Below are 22,171 nucleotides of genomic sequence, written 5' to 3' on the forward strand. Positions count from 1 at the left end.
ATTGTAGGGTTTGAAGTTCCTTCATCACCGGGAAATAGCTCATGGACGTCTTAAGTCTAGGAACTGTATAGTAGATGGTAGATTTGTTCTTAAATTGACAGACCATGGTATGAATCAGCTTTATGAAGCACAAAGATTAACTCCAGTTGAATCCAAACCTGATGGTAAGCCTCTCAGATGTGAATGTATCTTGTAACATCTACTGCACCAAGTGTTTTGTATTGTCATCAATTCATAAAATTTGTTATTATTTTAGATCTGTTCTGGACAGCACCAGAATCCTTACGTGACCCACTTTCATGTCAGAAAGGTTCCTACCGAGGAGATGTTTATAGTTTTGCCATTATAATGCAGGAGGTTATTATAAGGGGAACACCTTACTGTATGTTGGAACTTTCTGCAGACGGTGAGAACACCAACATCTTACCTCTATCCTTCCATAGATCTTTCAAAAACTAGCCACTTATTTTTTTTCCTATTCCTTGCAGAAATAATACGTAAGGTTCGCCGTCCTCCTCCACTTTGTCGCCCCTCGGTATCTTTAGACCAAGCCCCTCCTGAATGTATTCATTTAATGAAACAGTGTTGGAGTGAGCATCCCGACCGAAGACCAAACATTGACCAGATCTTTGATCAGGTGAGGAGTGCCAACAAGATCAAAAAAATAATGACTGGACCTAAAACTACCCACAAATATCTATCTCATTGCCATCAAACACAGTTGAACACTTGTCCCTGGAAGAAAGATTTTGGGGATTTTCCAGTGATAACAGATGTGTTTTCTAGCCTCAGACCCTCCCCCAGCTTCAGATATGTTTAGTTTGTATATTCATATAAACTAAACACATATGCTTGTGGGAAGATTAACCCCTTCCCGACTGCCCACTGACTATATACATCCTATCTGCACATACCCCGTGCAGATAGCACGTATATAAATGGTCAGGCAGTGCTTTAATCCTAGCTCTTATCAGCGCTGGGATCAAAGGTCCTGCTCCTGCAATCTAGCAGGAGCAGGTCAGGTCCTGGCTGTCAGACACAGCAGGGACCTGAGGAGAAGACAGGAGTGGTTTATTACTGCTCATGACTTCTTCGGTGCCGGTAGGAGAGCACTGCACGAGAGAAGGGAGGGAGAGCAGAAAGTGGCCGAGCCGCTTCCTCTATTGGTCCCGCCGGTCACGTGACCACCGGGTGTCTCGGTGAAGGAGCAGAGCTGCAGGTTCTAAGGAGACCCTGATCAGCTCTGCCTGTGTGTAATGCCCCCACAGGGGCTGTTTTCCCCTATAACTGGGGCTCCTGTGGATGCCCCAGTTACAGTGGAAACAGTGCAAGTAAAAAAAAACATTAATAATATTTCAGTGTCCTCCAGAGGTCTTTAAATAACCTCTTGGGGGACATACTATGTACTAAAAAAAATAAATATATAAGTATAAAAAATGCAAATAAAGAAATGTAAAAAAATAAATTAATTAATTACTGTCATAGTCGCCCCACCCCCTTCCCCCGTTAACTCAAACCTATAGATGTCACAATTAATTTTTGTGTCAGTTTTAATATTTAAGAAATAAAAAAGCTATAATTTAAAAAAAAACTGTTTAATAAGAATTAGCGGTTTTCCCCAAATTAAACCTAAAAGAATCTGCACAAAAACCATGCTAATGAAAAGTGTGAAGTGAAAAACATCGCAAAAATTATTTTGGTAGTCAAACAAATCAAAAAGTTAGAGTCACTAAACCATCACATGCACAAAATCACATAAAATTGCCTGGACATTCAGGTCTTTTTTAGGCCCGGTCATGAAAGGGTTAATGTTCTTTACTGACTACAAAGTACAGCTATTGTATCTCTACCACTGATGGTTCCTCTCCGCAATCTACAGGGTGGGCCATTAATATGGATACACCTTAATAAAATGGGAATGGTTGGTGATATTAATTTCCTGTTTGTGGCACATTAGTATATGTGAGGGGGGAAACTTTTCAAGATGGGTGGTGACCATGGCGGCCATTTTGAAGTTGGCCATTTTGAATCCAACTTTTGTTTTTTCAATAGGAAGAGGGTCATGTGACACATCAAACTTATTGGGAATTTCACAAGAAAAACAATGGTGTGCTTGGTTTTAACGTAACTTTATTCTTTCATGAGTTATTTACAAGTTTCTGACCACTTACAAAATGTGTTAAATGTGCTGCCCATTGTGTTGGATTGTCAATGCAACCCTCTTCTCCCACTCTTCACACACTGATAGCAACACCGCAGGAGAAATGCTAGCACAGGCTTCCAGTATCCGTAGTTTCAGGTGCTGCACATCTCGTATCTTCACAGCATAGACGATTGCCTTCAGATGATACGAGATGTGCAGCACCTGAAACTACGGATACTGGAAGCCTGTGCTAGCATTTCTCCTGCGGTGTTGCTATCAGTGTGTGAAGAGTGGGAGAAAAGGGTTGCATTGACAATCCAACACAATGGGCAGCACATTGAACACATTTTGTAAGTGGTCAGAAACTTGTAAATAACTCATGAAACAATAAAGTTACGTTAAAACCAAGCACACCATTGTTTTTCTTGTGAAATTCACAATAAGGTTGATGTGTCAAATGACCCTCTTCCTATTGAAAAAACAAAAGTTGGATTCAAAATGGCCGACTTCAAAATGGCCGCCATGGTCACCAGCCATCTTGAAAAGTTTCCCCCTGAGATATACTAATGTGCCACAAACAGGAAGTTAATATCACCAACCATTCCCATTTTATTAAGGTGTATCCATATAAATGGCCCACCCTGTAGAGTTCAAGTGTCTGTTAACATCCTAAAATTCAACATGTACAAAACTGAATTCATCATCTTTCCCCTATCCCTTTACATCTCTCGACTTGAACTGTCAGTCACAGTAATCCACACTGTATATGGTATATATCCTTTGATTCTGTCTGTTCGTTTAGTCTGCATGTCCAAGCCCACATCATCTCCTGCAACCTTTCTTGAATCCGTTATTTCATAAATTTTGAGGGATCGTAAATGCTTATGCACACCCTCATCATCTCCAACCCCTTCTGTGGCCTCTCATGTAACACTGTTGCAATCCAAGACTAATTAATTTACCTCTTCCCTCATTCCATTACCATCTCTACTGTCTGCCAGTCACTTCACAGACTACTCATTGCCATGCAAAATCATTACAAATGCCTCACAATGACATGCTTGGTCGCCCACCACTTGTCCCTTCCATACATCTCTGCCCTAATCTCCCAATAACTCCCAACGTGTAATCTATGGTCTACCAACTGTCCTTTCATACATCTCTTTCCTAATCTTCTGACACATCCACACATGTCATTGCTGGTTCTTGTAAGACCTTCTTCTCTGATGTGTTCTTGTTGGTTTCTCGCATTATTACTGTCAAGACTTCTTCTGTGCATCCTTCATACTTTGGAACTCACTACTCCAACACCGCTACCATCCGATTGGCAAAAGCCACTTGAAACTCATTCTCCTTAGAAAAACGTACATCCTGTAATAACCTTACCACTTATACACTTGTAGAAGTAGCTTCTACCCTCACCAACTGTATCTTAAAAATTCCTTTCATAGAATGTAAGCCGGTTTCTCTCCCCTCAGTACTGTTATGTTACTCGGAGATGTCAAGTTTATTGTATTGGGCCCTATTCTGTTCAATATTTTTTAATGATCTTGCACGGTAAAATATCAATTTATGCAGATTACACTAAACTGTAAAGTAATTAACACAAAAGAGCACAGTATAATATATATATATATATATATATATATATACAGTCGTGGCCAAAAGTTTTGAGAATTACATAAATATTGGAAATTGGAAAAGTTGCTGCTTAAGTTTTTATAATAGCAATTTGCATATACTCCAGAATGTTATGAAGAGCGATCAGATGAATTCCATAGTCCTTCTTTGCCATGAAAATTAACTTAATCCCAAAAAAACTTTCCACTGCATTTCATTGCTGTCATTAAAGGACCTGCTGAGATCATTTCAGTAATTGTCTTGTTAACTCAGGTGAGAATGTTGACGAGCACAAGGCTGGAGATCATTATGTCAGGCTGATTGGGTTAAAATGGCAGACTTGACATGTTAAAAGGAGGGTGATGCTTGAAATCATTGTTTTTCCATTGTTAACCATGGTGACCTGCAAAGAAACGCGTGCAGCCATCATTGCGTTGCATAAAAATGGCTTCACAGGCAAGGATATTATGGCTACTAAGATTGCACCTCAATCAACAATTTATAGGATCATCAAGAACTTCAAGGAAAGAGGTTCAATTCTTGTTAAGAAGGCTTCAGGGCGTCCAAGAAAGTCCAGCAAGTGCCAGGATCGTCTCCTAAAGAGGATTCAACTGCGGGATCGGAGTGCCACCAGTGCAGAGCTTGCTCAGGAATGGCAGCAGGCAGGTGTGAGTGCATCTGCACGCACAGTGAGGCGAAGACTTTTGGAAGATGTCCTGGTGTCAAGAAGGGCAGCAAAGAAGCCACTTCTCTCCAAAAAAAACATCAGGGACAGATTGATCTTCTGCAGAAAGTATGGTGAATGGACTGCTGAGGACTGGGGCAAAGTCATATTCTCAGATGAAGCCTCTTTCCGATTGTTTGGGGCATCTGGAAAAAGGCTTGTCCGGAGAAGAAAAGGTGAGTGCTACCATCAGTCCTGTGTCATGCCAACAGTAAAGCATCCTGAGACCATTCATGTTTGGGGTTGCTTCTCATCCAAGGGAGTGAGCTCACTCACAATTTTGCTCCAAAACACAGCCATGAATATAGAATGCTACCAAAACACCCTCCAACAGCAACTTCTTCCAACAATCCAACAACAGTTTGGTGAAGAACAATGCATTTTCCAGCACAATGGAGCACCAGGCCATAAGGCAAAAGTGATAACTAAGTGGCTCGGGGACCAAAACGTTGACATTTTGGGTCCATGGCCTGGAAACTCCCCAGATCTTAATCCCATTGAGAACTTGTGGTCAATCCTCAAGAGGCGGGTGGACAAACAAAAACCCACTAATTCTGACAAACTCCAAGAAGTGGTTATGAAAGAATGGGTTGCTATCAGTCAGGAATTGGCACAGAAGTTGATTGAGAGCATGCCCAGTCAAATTTCAGAGGTCCTGAAAAAGAAGGGCCAACACTGCAAATACTGACTCTTTGCATAAATGTCATGTAATTGTCGATAAAAACCTTTGAAACGTATGAAGTGCGTGTAATTATATTTCACTACATCACAGAAACAACTGAAACAAAGATCTAAAAGCAGTTTAGCAGCAAACTTTGTGAAAACTAATATTTGTGTCATTCTCAAAACTTTTGGCCACGACTGTACATACTATTAAGGGCAGTATACTGTATATATACACTACTCACAAAAAGTTTGGGATATTTGGCTTGTGGGTGAAATTTCAGGATGGACCTAAAATGCACTCTAACCTTTACAGGTGAACTTAATGTGTCCTTCTCTAAACTTTTGAATGCACATGTCCAACTATTCAATGTTTCAGTACTTTTTGCACAACTTGCTGTTTTCTAACAAGGAACTTAACTGTAAAATTCACAACAGGTGTTTGATTTATGAATCGCCCAACAGATTTACTGGTTCAATTAGAATTGGTATTTAAACAGTCCTCCTCATCATGGTGTTCACATTTTGACATCATGAGATCAAGAAGACAACTAACAATTGATTAACAGTACTTCGCTATTGCGAGGCTTCAAGCAGTTTGTTCACAGACGGAAGTGGCCACTGAGCTTGGAGTGTCACAGAGTGTCATCAGCAAGTTGCAACAGAGATACAGAGAGATTGGAAGAGTCACAGAAAGGCATAGAAGTGGACGTCCTTTGGCCACATCCCCTCTTCATGCCTGCGTTATTGTGAACAATGCACTGCGGAAGCAGATGATGAATGCCACACAACTCCAGGCACAATTAAGGAAGGTGAAAGGCACCCAAGTGTCACATCAGACCATTCAAAACAATTTAAATCAGTGTGCTAGATGACCTGCAAGGGAACCTGACTACACTATAGGTGTCATCGTCTTGTATGGGCCAGGGAGCATCTATGTTGGGCCTCAGTGCTGTTCACTGATAAAAGTCGATTCATGCTGAGCAGAAATTATGTCCGTCAATGATGTTGGAGATGCCAAGGAGAGCGCTATGCATCAGCCACTGTTGTCACCAAAAGAGCCTTTGGTGGTGGTGTTAGTGTGGACAGGTGTGTCACTTTGCGAATGGTACAGTGACAAGCCCATACTACTTCAATAACATAATTAATCCAGTCATTGTGCCTCTTCATAAACAAAACACGCCTAATTTAATCTTCATGGACGACAAAGTGCCAGCTCATCGAGGTCTCATCATTAGGGAACAGCTGCTGGAGACTGGGGTACCTCAAATGGAGTGGCCTCCATGTTCACCAGACCATTGAAAACCTATGAGATCAGTTGAGTCTCCGTGTAGAAGCTTGTAACTCAGTACCACAGAACCTCAATGACCTGAGGGCTGCCCTTCAACAAGAGTGGAATGCCATGCCTCAGCAGACAATAATTTGACTTGTGAACAGCATGACACGTCGTTGTCAAGACGTAATTGATGATCAAGGCCACATGACAAGTTTTTGAGACACTGTTGTTGGCTTATGTTTCAATAAATTGTTTGAGATGAGGAAATCAACATTGCGTGCTTCTACTTAAATGCCCTACTTTCATGATATAATGTCACTGGAGCGGGAACTTTTTATGTTTTCTATAAATTTTATCCTAAAGCCAAATATCCAGTCTAGGAAAAAGACGACTAAGCGGAGATCTAATAACTATGTATAAATATATCAGGGGTCAGTACAGAGATCTCTCCCATCATCTATTTATCCCCAGGACTGTGACTGTGATGAGGGGACATCCTCTGCATCTGGAGGAAAGAAGGTTTCTACACAAACATAGAAGGGAAATCTTTACTGTAAGAGCATTGAGACTATGGAACTCTCTTCCTGAGGAGGTGGTGATGGTGAAATCACTAAAAGAGTCCAAGAGGGGCCTGGATGTATTTCTAGAGTGTAATAATAACACAGGTTATAATTATTAGATTTCATTGATCCGTGTAGTTATTCTGATTGGAGTCGGGAAGGAATTTTTTCACCCAAAATGAGGAAAAATTGGTTTCTAGCTCACAGAGGTTTTTTTTGCCTTCCTTTGGATCAACTTGCAGGATAACAGGCTGAATTGGATGCACAGATGTCTTTTTCAGCCTAACAAACTATGTTACTATGGTATGCTTGTGCAATAAACTTGACACTATAAAATAATGATGATAATAATAATAATAATAATAATAATAATAATAATAATAATAACAGTTTCTCATGTGAACCAAATTTAGCTTTGGAAAATGAAAAGGATTAAACATCAATAGAGCTAATCCAGATATTAGACATTTTTGTTTGGCCTACTTGCCTGTTCTATCTTTCTATTTTTTTTCTCCTTGGGTCACCTTGCATTTAGTTTAAGACAATAAACCGCGGGCGCAAAACGAACATCATCGACTCAATGCTTCGAATGCTGGAGCAGTACTCTAGTAACTTGGAGGACCTGATACGAGAGAGAACAGAAGAATTAGAGGTGGAAAAGCAGAAGACAGACAAACTTCTCACTCAGATGCTTCCACCGTGAGTGTTATTGATAGGACAAACAATTTAAATGAATAGTTCAGATTGAAAATTTGGATGAAATAGTTATATTTATAATTTTCTTGTGGATGTTCTTTCCCTCAGATCTGTAGCTGAAGCTCTGAAGACAGGTGTCCCAGTGGAACCAGAATACTTTGACCAAGTTACAATTTATTTTAGTGACATTGTAGGTTTCACAACCATCTCTTCCTTGAGTGATCCCATTGAAGTTGTGGACCTTCTCAATGATCTTTACACATTATTTGATGCCATCATTGGATCTCATGATGTCTACAAGGTGCAAGATTCTGAATTTTTTCCCATTTAAATATATACTTTGGATGAGATATGTATGTTCTGTAGTTTATGGTAGAAAAAAGTACTAAAATTGCCATGCTCTCTTTCTCTCTCTTAATAGGTGGAGACCATTGGTGATGCCTACATGGTGGCATCTGGGCTGCCTAAAAAAAATGGGACTCGACATGCAGCTGAAATTTCTAACATGTCTCTAGATATTCTAAGCTCTATAGGGTCATTTAAAATGAGGCATATGCCTGAAGTGCCAGTGAAAATACGCATTGGACTGCATTCTGGTGAGAAGAGGTTCAGTATGTTATAATCCTGTGTTTAACTACAATCATAACAGCCATGGTAACTGCTACATAGCCCAGAGACTAGGGGCTTACTCAATCACCAAAATTCCTTAGTTTTTATAGGGAAAAGCACAGTGGTGACTTTCTATTGCATTTCTCTATTATATGGCATCTTACTCCATGTTTTTACCACAGGGCCATGTGTAGCTGGAGTGGTTGGACTTACAATGCCACGATATTGCCTCTTTGGTGACACTGTCAACACCGCATCACGTATGGAATCTACCGGGCTTCGTGAGTGTTCACCTTGGTTTGTCCTTCGATAAAGGCTAGCTGACCCTTTGTTTTTAGATATAATGATTACCAATCATTTTCTTACTTTATTCACCTTATGGCTGAACGCCATATGAATGCAGAAGAAGATATATACAGTACAGACCAAAAGTTTGGACACACCTTCTTATACAAAGAGTTTTCTTTATTTTCATGACTATGAAAATTGTAGATTCACACTAAAGGCATCAAAACTATGAATTAACACATGTGGAATTATATACATAACAAACAAGTGTGAAACAACTGAAAATATGTCATATTCTAGGTTCTTCAAAGTAGCCACCTTTTGCTTTGATTACTGCTTTGCACACTCTTGGCATTCTCTTGATGAGCTTCAAGAGGTAGTCCCCTGAAATGTTTTTCACTTCACAGGTGTGCCCTGTCAGGTTTAATAAGTGGGATTTCTTGCCTTATAAATGGGGTTGGGACCATCAGTTGCGTTGAGGAGAAGTCAGGTGGATACACAGCTGATAGTCCTACTGAATAGACTGTTAGAATTTGTATTATGGCAAGAAAAAAGCAGCTAAGTAAAGAAAAATGAGTGGCCATCATTACTTTAAGATATGAAGGTCAGTCAGTCAGCCGAAAAATTGGGAAAACTTTGAAAGTAAGGGCTATTTGACCATGAAGGAGAGTGATGGGGTGCTGCGCCAGATGACCTGGCCTCCACAGTCACCGGACCTGAACCCAGTTGAGATGGTTTGGGGTGAGCTGGACCGCACAGTGAAGGCAAAAGGGCCAACAAGTGCTAAGCATCTCTGGGAACTCCTTCAAGACTGTTGGAAGACCATTTCAGGGGACTACCTCTTGAAGCTCATCAAGAGAATGCCAAGAGTGTGCAAAGCAGTAATCAAAGCAAAAGGTGGCTACTTTGAAGAACCTAGAATATGACATATTTTCAGTTGTTTCACACTTGTTTGTTATGTATATAATTCCACATGTGTTAATTCATAGTTTTGATGCCTTCATAGTCATGAAAATAAAGAAAACTCTTTGAATGAGAAGGTGTGTCCAAACTTTTGGTCTGTACTGTACATATACAAATTAATCAACTGAATAATCACGTCCTGTTCTACAAAAGTCTACTATCATGAGTACATTACAAAGAAATGGGTATTCAAGTATTTAAAAAAAAGCATGTCTTATTTTCCAAAGCCATATCTGTCCACAGGTTGTGTGTGGTATTGTAGCTCCAACCCATTAACATCTATGAAGTGTAATTGTAATACTAGAAAAAACACATGGACAGGTGTGCTGCTGTTTCTTCATAGTCATGGTTTCTAATTCAGTGCAATGCTATTTACCAATTGTATTGGTTTTTAAATATTTATGAGTGTACAGACATCCAAATCAGCATCCATATAGTACTCCACGTATGTTGTCAACCCATATTGACTCTTAACACCTTCATCCCAGCTTACCGTATCCATGTGAATGTTAGCACCGTCAACATCTTGAACTCCCTTAAGGAAGGATACAAGACAGAAGTGAGGGGCAAAACTGAACTAAAGGTAATAGGTTTTCTTTTCTAGGTAGCTCAATCTTGACATGTTCCTTTCACGCTATAAACTATTCCACTTTTGTTGGCTTGTAGGGAAAAGGCGTAGAAGATACTTATTGGCTAGTAGGAAAGGAAGGATTTAATAAACCTTTACCAAACCCTCCAGATATCGTGCCAGGGTAAGTATAGTATAGTCCTTTCTGAACCTATGATGTCTCAAGAAAGTGGGAAGATGGAATATTAGTTACCTGAGTTGTAAAACAATCACCTTAACAGCAGGTTAGCCATGAGACAAATACAACCTTTGTGTTAGATGCTGTATGTAAACTGTCCAAACTGTCCATATGTATAGGCCTTGAGAACATTCTGGCGAATTCCAAACAAGCCAAGATTTATTCATAGTCATATTTTTCATGTTACTCCTCACAGGGCGGGTAATCATGGAATCAGCCTTGATGAAATTCCGGAGAAGAGGAGAAAGAAGCTTGAGATGGAGAGGGCCATAGTCAACATGCAGAAAATGAAGTGATTGATCTGTCTTGTGCCCATAACTGTACCAGTAAAAGCCTTTGGCGAATCATGTGAACTTAATGCAGCATTCCTCTGCTTTTCTGTGGCAATCTCAACCTTGATATTTTCTCCAATGCTTTGACTTGATCAAATCAATTTGTGAATACAAAGATGACTTTTTTGGACATGTGATGCAGATAGTCCAGCCTGATATTACATATATCGCGTTGTGGTCCTCTGTAGTCAGATCTTATCAGTTCATCGACTATGTCCTCAACCTGAAAGATAATCTTCAGAGTAAAGACATCCTACCTACCACATGGAAGTCTTTCAGTAAATATTCCTCGCTGAAGATAATCTAAGCCATATTCCTTCTTAAGGTTATCTCACATCCAGCATTCTGAACATGGAATGGAGTCACTGGACTGAATTTAGCTTTCATGATGCCGAAGGACTTTTTATGAGGAGTTTATGAGACTTCAGAAATGTCACGTTAAGACACTGCATAATTGGTCTAATAAAAGTGTTATAGTATTTGGATTAAAATGTGGTAACCTTCTTTGATACTATGAATCATTACTAAGTTCTCTTCTTTCCTTTGATGGAATCCTATCTCTTCTTGGTCAAAGAAATAACAGAAACCCCTTGATCACAAATACAGCCAAGATCAGTAGCCCTAAAAACGGGTTGTGGCCAGTCCTTTGATGAAGTTTGGCCTCATGAACTTAGCAGAGTCATGCCTATGGAGCCTTTATGATGGCACATAGACCCCCTATGGTTCTGTTTGACAATGAATTAAAGGGCTTGTCTCTCAACCTTTAGTGGGAGCCACTCAAACTATTTTTTGTGAGAGCCACTACGTGAGGATCTAACTCTTGAGAGTATGTGGTACAGATAGTCCTTGTTCATGAAATAAATGGATGGCTTGAATCATCACAGCAAGGGTCACTACATGTCAGAGGCTCTCCACTTTGGGTACCCTGAGCCCTAATAGTGCATCCAGATGGGAAAACTGTATTCCAGGTTTACTCTCAACTAGAAAAAAAAATATTCTAGGGGACAGAGTATTGCTTCAGATTGAACATAGTATATAGTTTTTCATGAATTCCATGTAAATTGGTGAGGAAAAAAAAAATCGGCATGCCTCCATATAAAATCAGAGGCACATGGAGATACAGTATGGTGTTTAATTATGTAACTTATATGTAACTATAATATGTTCGTTTGTATGAGATCTCAAAATGATTGTATCTAGTTAAGAGGTAAGAGAATTCCTGGATGCATCTGGAAGTTCTGTATATAAGTTATCATTGAAATGTGTGACCCTGTAAATAAAAAGATTCAGTGTCAGTCAGTTCTTTAGAAGAAAACGTAGAAGCTGTAAATTATATTTGTATTTTTTTTTTTTTATGTGACTAGAATTTTTTACCATGATTAAAAGAGCGATGTAAAACATTTGTACAATGAGATCGAAATTTATAAAGTGTGCCGGGGAGATAGAAAACTTTCTGGCAGTAGAGGTATTTGAACCCACACCCTGAAGAGACTGGAGCTTTAATCCCATGCCTTAGAATGTTTGGCCACACTACATTACATGCTCATTTGATGTTCTTTGTCTTTAACCCAGTAACTCAAATTTCCATACATGTATGGCATTATGTGCAAGGGCTTGTAGGGAGTGGGCTGCTGCGCTGAGCCTGCTCCATACTCGGCGAATGCCAGTATGCAGCAGACACCTGGCCGCAATGATCAAAAGCGGTCATTTAACCACTCAGATGCTGCGTTCAATAGCAATCGCGACATCTGTGGAGTTAGGCAAAGGGAGGCAGCTCCCTCTGTCTTCCAATCAGAGGCCTAGCAGTGAAATTATGGTGCTCTGATTGGTCACTGTGACACCCTGGGGCCTGCTAAAGGTTCCCAGGCCTGTCATGGTAAACAACCTGTAGCGGCCTCCAGGCAGAATCCCATAGTGTCACCACCAGACATCTGAGAAGCTCTGACAGACGTCCTTCAGAACCTCCTCCTTGAGGTTCCTTTTGTTTTGCTTTCATTTTCTCATCTCGTTAGCCTCTCTCAGCTGTCATGTAGTTGCACTGATTGCATCCCTTTAAATCCCTTCCCATACTGCATCACTTTGCGGTTTATACAACTTCCTGGAGTGTATACATGCTGGAAGCTACTACTGAGTCTTCTACAGATAAGTTTTGTTCATTCATTTGTATTTCCCTGTTTGCTTGATTCGAGGTGACCCTGACTCCCTCCGTATCAAGTGTAGGGAGCCGGTGGTCGTGTCCCCTCACTATTTTAGGGTGTTCAGGTGTTATACAGTCGAGGTACGAGGATATGCGATCATCTACCATTGAGATTTTTGCATAGGCTGAGCAGTTAGGGAGAGAGCCAGGTCTGTTGCAGGGCTATCCCTTTAGTTCCTTAGTTTTGTATCCAGTCAGTTGGATCTTCATTTTGTGTCTTCTAGTTTTCTGTACATCTTCCGTGACACATAGACCATAATAGTTCTCTCTTATGGTATATGGGACAAGGGATCAAAGGCTCCCATGTTCTATCCCCCTTAGGGGGCTAAAAGCTATTCTGTAAAAAAACAAAAAACTAAAACATAGAATTATTAAAAGTTCACTTCCTTTTCCCAATTTTATATATAAAAATACATACACAATAAAAAAAATGAACATTACAGGTATTGCAGCGCCTGAAAATGTCTAAACTATTAAAATATTAAAAAAATGTTTCCTGTGAGGTGAACACTGTAATGGAAAAAACAGTAAAAACACGTGATTCACCATTTTTAGTCACCTCGTTCCCCCAAAAAATGAATAACAGTGATCAAAAAGTTGTAAATACCCCAAAAATGGTGCCGATAAAAACTGCAGTTCGTCCCACAAAAAACAAGCCTTTATACAGCTCTGTAGATGGAAATATAAAAAAAAGTTATGGCTGTCAGAAAATGGCGATGCAAAGAAAATGTTGATTTTTTTCAAAGGTTTTTACAGTTTTTTTTTTAAGTAATAAAACAAAATAAAAACTATACAAATTTGGCATCTTTGTAATCTTATTGACCCACAGAATAAGGATGTCATGTCATTTGTAGCGCACAGTGAATATCAAAACCCCAAAAACCTTGGCGGAATTGTTTTTTTTCTATTTTGCTTCCAGGTGATAGTGGAGCTGTGGAAGCTCTGTGTTTTGGAGCTGAGGAGTTCCACCATACTGCAAGGCTGAGAGACGCATGAGAGCCGCCTGCTGAGAGACTGATGCCCTAAAGCCTGCTGTGGACTGCCAGATGACATGTTTTGTTCTGTGGACTCTTGCTGTGTGAATTAACATCAGGACCCTGCCAAGTATTGTTTTTCTTTTCTGTCTTTTTGTGTGATTAAACACTGAACTTTTGCTTTTCAACCGTGGTCTTGCCTCTGTATTGCGTCCGCTTACCCTGCCTACCAGAGCAAATTCCTACAATTGGTGTCTTGGAGCGGGCAAGCGCAGTGAGGCTGGCGTGAATGCCGAAATATTTTTTTGGTTTGCACACGGCTGTATGTCATTTATCAAAGCGGCTAGATTCAAACCTGTGTCACGTGACAAAATGGAGGCTTTTGTAAGGCCCTCATAGAGGCTAATCTGCAGCAGCGAGAGACCAACCTGCAGCAACGCAAGGCTAATAAGCAGCAGCAAGAGACCAACCAGTTGCTGCTACCACACGTGATGGCTTTGCAGACAGCAGGAGCAACCCCAAGCGTCCACGATGCCCGGAAAGCAGTCTGTGCAGCGATCCCTAAAATGACCCCCGCAGACAACATCAAAAACCTACCTGGCGATGTATGAGAAAGTGGCCATTAGGGAAAAGCTGCCCCAAGACCAGTGGGCTGAGGTCATCACTCCTTTTCTGGCATCAGAGTTCCAGCGGGTGTATTTTGACTTGCCGGACGATCAAGCGGCCGACTACTCAAAGGTAAAGGGTGAGATTTTGGCAAGACTGGGGGTGAATGTGCTGGTCCGGGGCCAGTGGGTGCATCAGTGGGGGTTCAACCTGGCTGAGCCCGTGAGACCCCAGAATTATAACCTGTTGAACCTATTGCAAAAGTGGCTACAACCTGACGTGCTGAGCCCCACTGCTATGCTGGACCGGTTGTTAGCAGACAGGTTCTGGAGGGCTCTGCCGCCCCCTCTCCAGCAATGGATTGGCCAGGTCTCTCCAAGTAATGTGCTTGAGATGGTCGACTTGGGGGAGCGCTATGAGGCGACCCAGAACTTGCAGGAGAGTTATTTTGGGAGGGGGTCAGTCAAATCCCGTAACTCTCCACCCCGACGACTAGTGCCCACCAAACCCGCCCGGTATGTAACCCCTGTGGACCCCGCTCCAATAATCTGCTGGCGGTGTCAGGAGCCTGGCCATGTTCGAGCTGACTGTCCACATCAGGGGGAATCCATGGACACGAACAATGTTTTCCGTCAATCATTGTATGCCAGGAAAATGTGTGCAGTGGGTGCTCCGGAGTCTCTGAACCACCTGTGCCTGTGCCTCCAGCGGAGGCTCTGTTGGACTCAGGGAGTCTGGTGACCCTGGTAAGGGCTTCCCTGGTATGCTCCGCTGAGTACACGGCCGTAAGGTCAGAGTCATGTGTATACATGGGGACTTAAAAGATTACCCTACTTCTATGGTGTCTCTGTCCATGGTTTCCGGCAGGTGGACCCACGAGGCGGCTGTCGCAACCAACCTACACTATGAACTTATAATAAGGAGAGACTGTGGCCGGTTACGAAAGTGACTGATACCCATGAGACAGGGGTAACCCTAGCAGAGTGGCCCGGCTCAGGGGGGAGACCAGAACCCTGGGATCCTGAGTCCGAAGGGCCAGCAGTAGGGGTGACCGCCACTTTGGTGGAAGAGGGGGAAACAACCGCCACTTTGGTGGGAGACATGGAGGACTTGCCACCGGGGCCTGAGCTGGCAGACCTCAATGTCTCTGGGGATAATTTTGGTACTGCACAACATCGGGATCCAACCTTACTTTGAGCCTGGGAAAATGTACTAATAATAGATGGTGAACCACAACAAACAGGGGCAGAGTCGATGTTCCACCGTTTTGTGGTTTGTCAGGATATGTTCTATCGGGTAAATCAGCTGCGAGGTGAATCCATTGAACAGTTAGTGGTGCCCCAGGCTTATCACAAACTCGTGTTATAGTTAGCCCACCAGCATGTTCTCGGGGGTCATCTGGGAATGCAGAAAACACAGGACCGGATACTACAACGGTTTTACTGACCCAGTGTGTTTAAAGAGGTGGACGAGTTCTGTAAGTCTTGCCCGACCTGCCAGGCAACTAGCCCCCAGCACCTTTTTCGCAGTCCCTTGGTACCTCTCCCGATCATCGAGGTACCGTTTGAGCGAATCGCTATGGACCTAGTAGGCCCAATACCGAACTCCGCTAGGGGACACCAACACATCTTGGTTGTCCTTGATTACGCCACTCTGTACCCGGAAGCAGTGCCACTGCGACATACATCGGCGAAATGTATAGCTAAAGAGCTAATGGAGATTTTCTCCCGAGTGGGGCTACCTAAAGAGGTCCTGACTGACCAGGGGACCCCTTTTATGTCCAAGGTCATAAGGGAACTCTGTAAGTTGCTGCATATTAAACAGTTAGGGACGTCCGTGTACCATCCACAAACGGATGGACTGGTTGAAAGGTTTAACAAAACACTAAAAACCATGTTAAAAAGGGTGTCGTCCAAAGATGGAAAGGATTGGGACCTTCTTCTGCCCTATCTCATGTTCGCAGTGCGAGAGGTGCCCCAGGCCTCTACTGGGTTCTCGCCCTTCAAATTGCTATATGGCAGACATCCTCGTGGCTTGTTGGACGTAGCCAAAGAGGCATGGGAACAACAACCCACTCCGCATAAAAGCGTCCTTGAATATGTTACCAAGATGCAACAGCGGATAGAGACAGATTTGCCTCTTGTCAGGGAGCATATGGAGGCCGCTCAGCGAGCCCAGAGTCGGATCTATAATCGGCAGGCTCATGTCCGGATCTTTAACCCGGGTGATCGGGTTTTGGTTCTGGTGCCGACCGTGGACAATAAGTTCCTAGCCAGGTGGCAGGGGCCCTACGAGGTACGTGAAAAAATTGGAGAGGTAAATTACAAGGTACGCCAGGGAGGCGAAAGCCGAAGCAGGTTTACCATGTTCATTTACTAAAACCTTGGAAGGATAGGGAAACCTGTACGGAAGATAGCCCACGGTCGGGCTTTCTAGGGCAAGAGGTTCCGGCTCCTCTGTCTGATGCAAAGGAAGCGGTTGCCACAATAAAAATTGCTGAGAGCCTCTCCTCTAAACAGGCTCAGGAAACCAGGGAGTTCGTTAGTCAGAACACGGATGTGTTCAGTCCTATAGTCTTCATTCCCAAGTTAGACGGGACATTACGGTCTTGTAACGATTTTTGGAAATTAAACGAAATATCTAAGTTCGATGCATATCCCATGCCTCGGGTAGATGAACTTATTGAGAGGTTAGGCCAACCCAGGTATTTTTCTATTTTGGACCTCACCAAAGGGTACTGGCAGGTACCCTTGACGGAGGCTGCCAAAGAGAAAACTGCCTTCGTTACACCAGAGGGGCTGTACCAATATAAGGTGTTACCCTTTGGCCTGCATGGCGCCGCCACCACTTTCCAACGTCTAACGGATATTGTACTTCGTCCACATTGGCGGTACGCCTCGGCTTACCTGGACGATATTATCATTCACAGTACCGACTGGGAAAGTCACCTGCCTAAAGTACAGGCCATAGTGGACTCCCTTCGAAAGGCGGGACTAACAGCTAACCCAAAGAAATGTGCGATAGGGTTAGAGGAGACTAAATACCTTGGGTATGTCATAGAGGCGATACAGAAATAGAGGCGATACGGAATTGGCCCCGACCTGCCATCTCTAATCAAGTAAAGTCGTTCCTGGGAATGGTGGGCTATTACATGAGGTTTGTCCCCCATTTTGTCACTTTAGCGGCTCCGTTGACAGGGCTCTTAAAGGGACGGAAGTCCGTGATAGTCTGCTGGAATGACCAGGCGGAAGAGGCTTTCTCCGCTTTGTGGTACAGACTGATGCCTCCGAAGTAAGCCTCAGTGCGGTACTGTCTCAGGAAGTCAACGGGGAGGAGCATCCCGTTGTCTTCCTCAGCCGTAGGCTCACTCCAGCGGAGACCCGGTACAGTATAGTGGAGAGAGAGTGCCTGGCCATCAATTGGGCACTCTCCACTATTATCTGTTGGGGAGGAAGTTCCGTCTGGTGATCGGTCACTCCCCTCTCAAATGGATGAGCCAGGCCAAAGAAAGGAATGCTCAGGTCACCAGGTGGTTCTTGTCTCTACAAAACTTTAAGTTTACAGTAGAACACAGGGCAGGCCGGTTACAGGGAAACGCGGATGCCATGTCCCGAGTACACTGTCTGGCGTGTGTTCACCCCTTCAGGGTTGAACAAAGGGGAGAGGTATGTAGGAAGGCGCAGGGGTCCATCATTGACGGAAGGTGCGTGTTACCGAGGTTCCTGGCCTCGGTGAGATAGGAACCGGTAGTTTAGTGTGTCAGTAGCAGCTAGGCTGTCTGACATAATGTTTTTTACTTAGTGTGGTTGTAAAGCCGATCTGGGCCGGTACTTATTGGGAACAGCCAAAGAGCAGGGTGGGTGGCTGTTCCCCTCATTTCAGGCCAGGTTTTGGGCTGGGATTTAAAAACCCAGCCAGCAGCTCAGCTGAGTGTGGAATGATCCTCCAGGTGATAGTGGAGCTGTGGAAGCTCTGTGTTTGGGAGCTAAGTAGTTCTGCCATACTGCAAGGCTGAGAGCCACATGAGAGCCGCCTGCTGGGAGTCAGGCGCTCTAAAGCCTGCTGTGGACTGCCAGGTGACATGTTTTGTTCTGTGTGAATTAAAACCAGGACCCTGCAAAGTATTGTTTTTCTTTTCTGCCTTTTTGTGGGATTAAACACTGAACTTTTGCTTTTTAACCGTGGTCTTGCCTCTGTATTGTGTCCGCTTACCCTGCCAACCAGAGCAAATCCCTACATTACATACAATGGGTACACCAAGGGTAACCTAAGTAAATGATAGGCAGACCTACCATAAAAACTAATAATATACAAGTAATTTGCTTTATATTTGGGCATATACTGTATGGAGGATGGAATCTAACTTAAAGAAAACATCCAAAGTGTAACTGTATAACTTTTTATCTAGCAGGTGGTGGTACTTATTCAGTGGAAATGACGTTTACAGACTGTGGGTCTCCCCATGTTGTGTCCTCACATGCTTAGCTAAGGGGTCTCCTTATTATTACGTATGTCGTTGACATATTCACCCACCTTCCTGCGGAGTTCCCTTGTGGTTTTGCCCACATATTTGATCCTGAAGGAACAGGCAGCCTTGTAAATCAACTTGATTTTGTAGCTAGTCCCTTTACGGTGCTCCTGAACACACACCTCTTTTGCAAAAATCTACATGCTACATAGCTACTACAGTGAAAACACCCTAGGCCAGGCCAGGTATGGGCATATTAGGGATGACAAGTCAGCCCTGCTTTGACCCACTCTGGATTTGGATCTGCCCCTTCTGCTATTCCACTCCAGTGATACGGTAAGACCTTTCTTTTTATGGGCACTATTCGCATCTTGCGCCTTTAGACTCATCTGATCACATGGTATAAGAGATGTAAGGGCATAATTACCTGCAGTTTACTGTGCATTATCTGAGGCCCTTATCCAGTTTTAATGATTATTTTGTGAGCTCTATTTTTAATTGTTTGCATTAAGGCATACCTGAGTTTTAAAAAAAAAGTTTTCATGATTTCTGTGCTTCATTGTAGAATCATAACTGTGGAGGAGCTTCCCTAATGTCTTCGTCAGCCATATTATTGCTTGCTTCACTTGCATAGCTAGATGCATTACTCTCACAAGCAGGGGGCGTATCCCTTCTCTGGAATCTGCCAGTACTGTTTGCATTGAACTCACTTCATACTATGTTTGTTTTCTTCTATGGAGATCAGAAAGCTGATAAGCAGGGAGAAGCAGTTCTATCAGACTCAGAAGCTCAGCTAGATCTGACACACCTGTGTCTCTGTTGCTAGGGATCAATCTTGCCTGATAATAGGCAGTGGACTGCAAATTAGGTGAAAGTGAGACCCCTAGTGGCCATGACTGACAACTGATTTTCTTTTCCAAAATGAAGTGATTTTGAAATGTGCTATTTACACCATTCTCTATTACATGAATGTGTGGTAAAGTGCAGGGACTTAACCCTTAGTGACCACCGATACATGTTTTTACGGAGGTCACTAAGGGGCCTTAGGCTAGGCTGCTGCTTTTTTATGAGAGCCGCGGACCTGCTCTAACAGCCTGGTATTGGCTGGAGTGCCGATCCAGGCTGTTTAACACTTTACATGATGCAGGCAATGGCGCCCGTCACATGTAAAGGAGTGACAGAGGGAGTGGACTCCCTCTGTCTCCCATCGGCACCCCGCAAATGCGATCGCGGGGTGCCGATGTGTGCGACGCCTACATGGCTTCCGATGTAGGCCCTGGTCCCGGCTGCAGTAATTTCCAGCAGGCTGTTCCTCTCTGGCGCAGCCTGCTGGTCAATGTTAAAATAGCATTGCTATTAAAATAAAATGCATTATAGGAATAATGCATTCCATTTTAAAAGCAATCAAAATACTGTATGTTATAGTCCCCTTGTGGCACTATTAAGTGGTAAAAAAAACAACACATTTAATAAATAAAAAAAATTCCATTAAAAAAATTACACTTTTTTTCCATTGAAAATATGCTTTTCAGTGAAAAAATTTGCAAAAAAAACAAACCCCCGTATATTTGGTATTACTGCGTCCATAATCACCCGTACTACATAAATATCACATAAATTATCCCCTAAGGTGAACGCTGTAAAAAATAAAAAATAAAAAGACAGAATTGCTATTTTATTCTTAGTTGCCACCGAAAAAACGATCAAAAAGTCATCAAAATGATACCAATGAAAAATGCAAGTCATCCCGCAAAAATTAAGCCCTCACGCAACTGCTTAGAAAGCAAAATAAAAAGGTTATGGTTCTTGGGAAGCTGCAATGTAAATATATTTTTTTCTTTTAAAAAGGGGTTTTATTGCAAAAAAAAGTTGTAAAACCTAAAAAAACTCTATGTATTTGGTATCACTGTAATTGTACTGACCCAGAGAATAAAGATATTATGTTATTTATACCGAAAAATGAACACCGTAAAATTTATCCCATCTCCCTCCCAGAAAGCGTTAATTAAAGTTAATCAGAAAATTATGTGTGCCCCAAAATGGCGCCATTAAAAACAACAACTTGTCCCGCAAAAAACAAGCCCTTATAAAGCTATATAGACGGAAAAATAAAAAATGGTAGCTCTTGGAACGCGACGATGAAAAAATGAAGAAAAAGGCTTGGTCAGTAAGGCCCAAAACAGGCAGGTCACTAAGGGGTTAAAAGCTACATTTTAATTTATTGAGGTTCAGTGTGATTGAGCATGTGGCTCAAGTTGTTACTCTGATTTAATCACCCTGACCTTCATAAGAACTAAATATAAAAGCTGTAGAACCAGTCCTTTTGACAAACTAATCAATGTCACCCATAGAATAGTTTTGTTTTTGGGATAATTCCTGTGTCTTTACAGTTACTAGAACCATATTTACCTATTTTGATTGAGCATGTGGCGCAGGTTGTTACTCAGATTTACTAAGCCTATAGATGGCGGAAGCTTAGGTAAGCTGCCCAGACCTTCACCAGATTTCACTAAGGCGGGATAATAAATCTGGTGCAGGGAGAAACACATTTCTCTTACTCTAAGACAACAATAGGTTGGCTTACTTTTAGCCTTTCTGAACTAGCCCTTACCTCCCATAAGCCAAATCCCCTTTGAGCATGTAAAAAAAGATAGCGTGGAAACCCTTCATGTGCCATATTGCCAACTTGCACCATTTTGTGCCACTTTCGTAGACAGATTTCTGGTGCAGATACATTATTAAATCTGGGCTTTTATGTTCTCACTGAGGTGTTATGTTCATGTTGATTTTAATCTTCTGTACAAACATTGCAAAAAACAGAACAAGTAGAGATGATTGGACAGTATTACAGTTGGTGGCAAAATTTGGATATGCAGAATGAGGGTTTGTTGGTGGCAAATCACAAATTGTGTGCCCATTATGCAAAATGGGTCATATGCAGTCTCCCCCTTTTGATCAGTGTTGATTGTGGCATGTTTGAGGTGCATTGATTTGTCTTTAATCATCTGAAATTTGTGAAGGTTTAGAATTAGTGATTGTTTTATGACTGGGACTATGAGATATGCATGTACGGTAATTATATGTACTTAAATATGAGAGTTAGGCATCTACTGTTCCATAGTGTAATGGACTCTGGATTTTGAGTCTGAATCTTGGTGGAACTTCAAGCTTTTAAGATATTACTATCAGTATGGATATTTTCTCACATATTGTAAGACATAAGCATCTAAAAATATACATATACTA

General features: G+C 42.2%; 1 protein-coding gene across 1 annotated transcript in view; it reads left to right on the forward strand.

The window, feature by feature from the left end:
• Positions 1–10,862, forward strand: part of GUCY2D (guanylate cyclase 2D, retinal) — a 31,401-nt gene extending 20,539 nt beyond the window's left edge. Inside the window, exons 9-18 of the mRNA XM_040415855.1 lie at positions 8–164; positions 257–406; positions 489–637; positions 7,522–7,685; positions 7,791–7,983; positions 8,104–8,278; positions 8,474–8,572; positions 10,031–10,125; positions 10,209–10,294; positions 10,545–10,862. Coding sequence (XP_040271789.1) covers positions 8–164; positions 257–406; positions 489–637; positions 7,522–7,685; positions 7,791–7,983; positions 8,104–8,278; positions 8,474–8,572; positions 10,031–10,125; positions 10,209–10,294; positions 10,545–10,644 — 1,368 coding nt within the window. The 3' untranslated portion in view covers positions 10,645–10,862. The remainder of the gene's footprint in view (positions 1–7; positions 165–256; positions 407–488; positions 638–7,521; positions 7,686–7,790; positions 7,984–8,103; positions 8,279–8,473; positions 8,573–10,030; positions 10,126–10,208; positions 10,295–10,544) is intronic.
• Positions 10,863–22,171: the final 11,309 nt, after the last annotated feature.

This window comes from Bufo bufo, chromosome 1 (genome assembly GCF_905171765.1).
Source record: "Bufo bufo chromosome 1, aBufBuf1.1, whole genome shotgun sequence".
In the NCBI taxonomy this organism is placed as follows: Eukaryota; Metazoa; Chordata; class Amphibia; order Anura; family Bufonidae; genus Bufo; species Bufo bufo.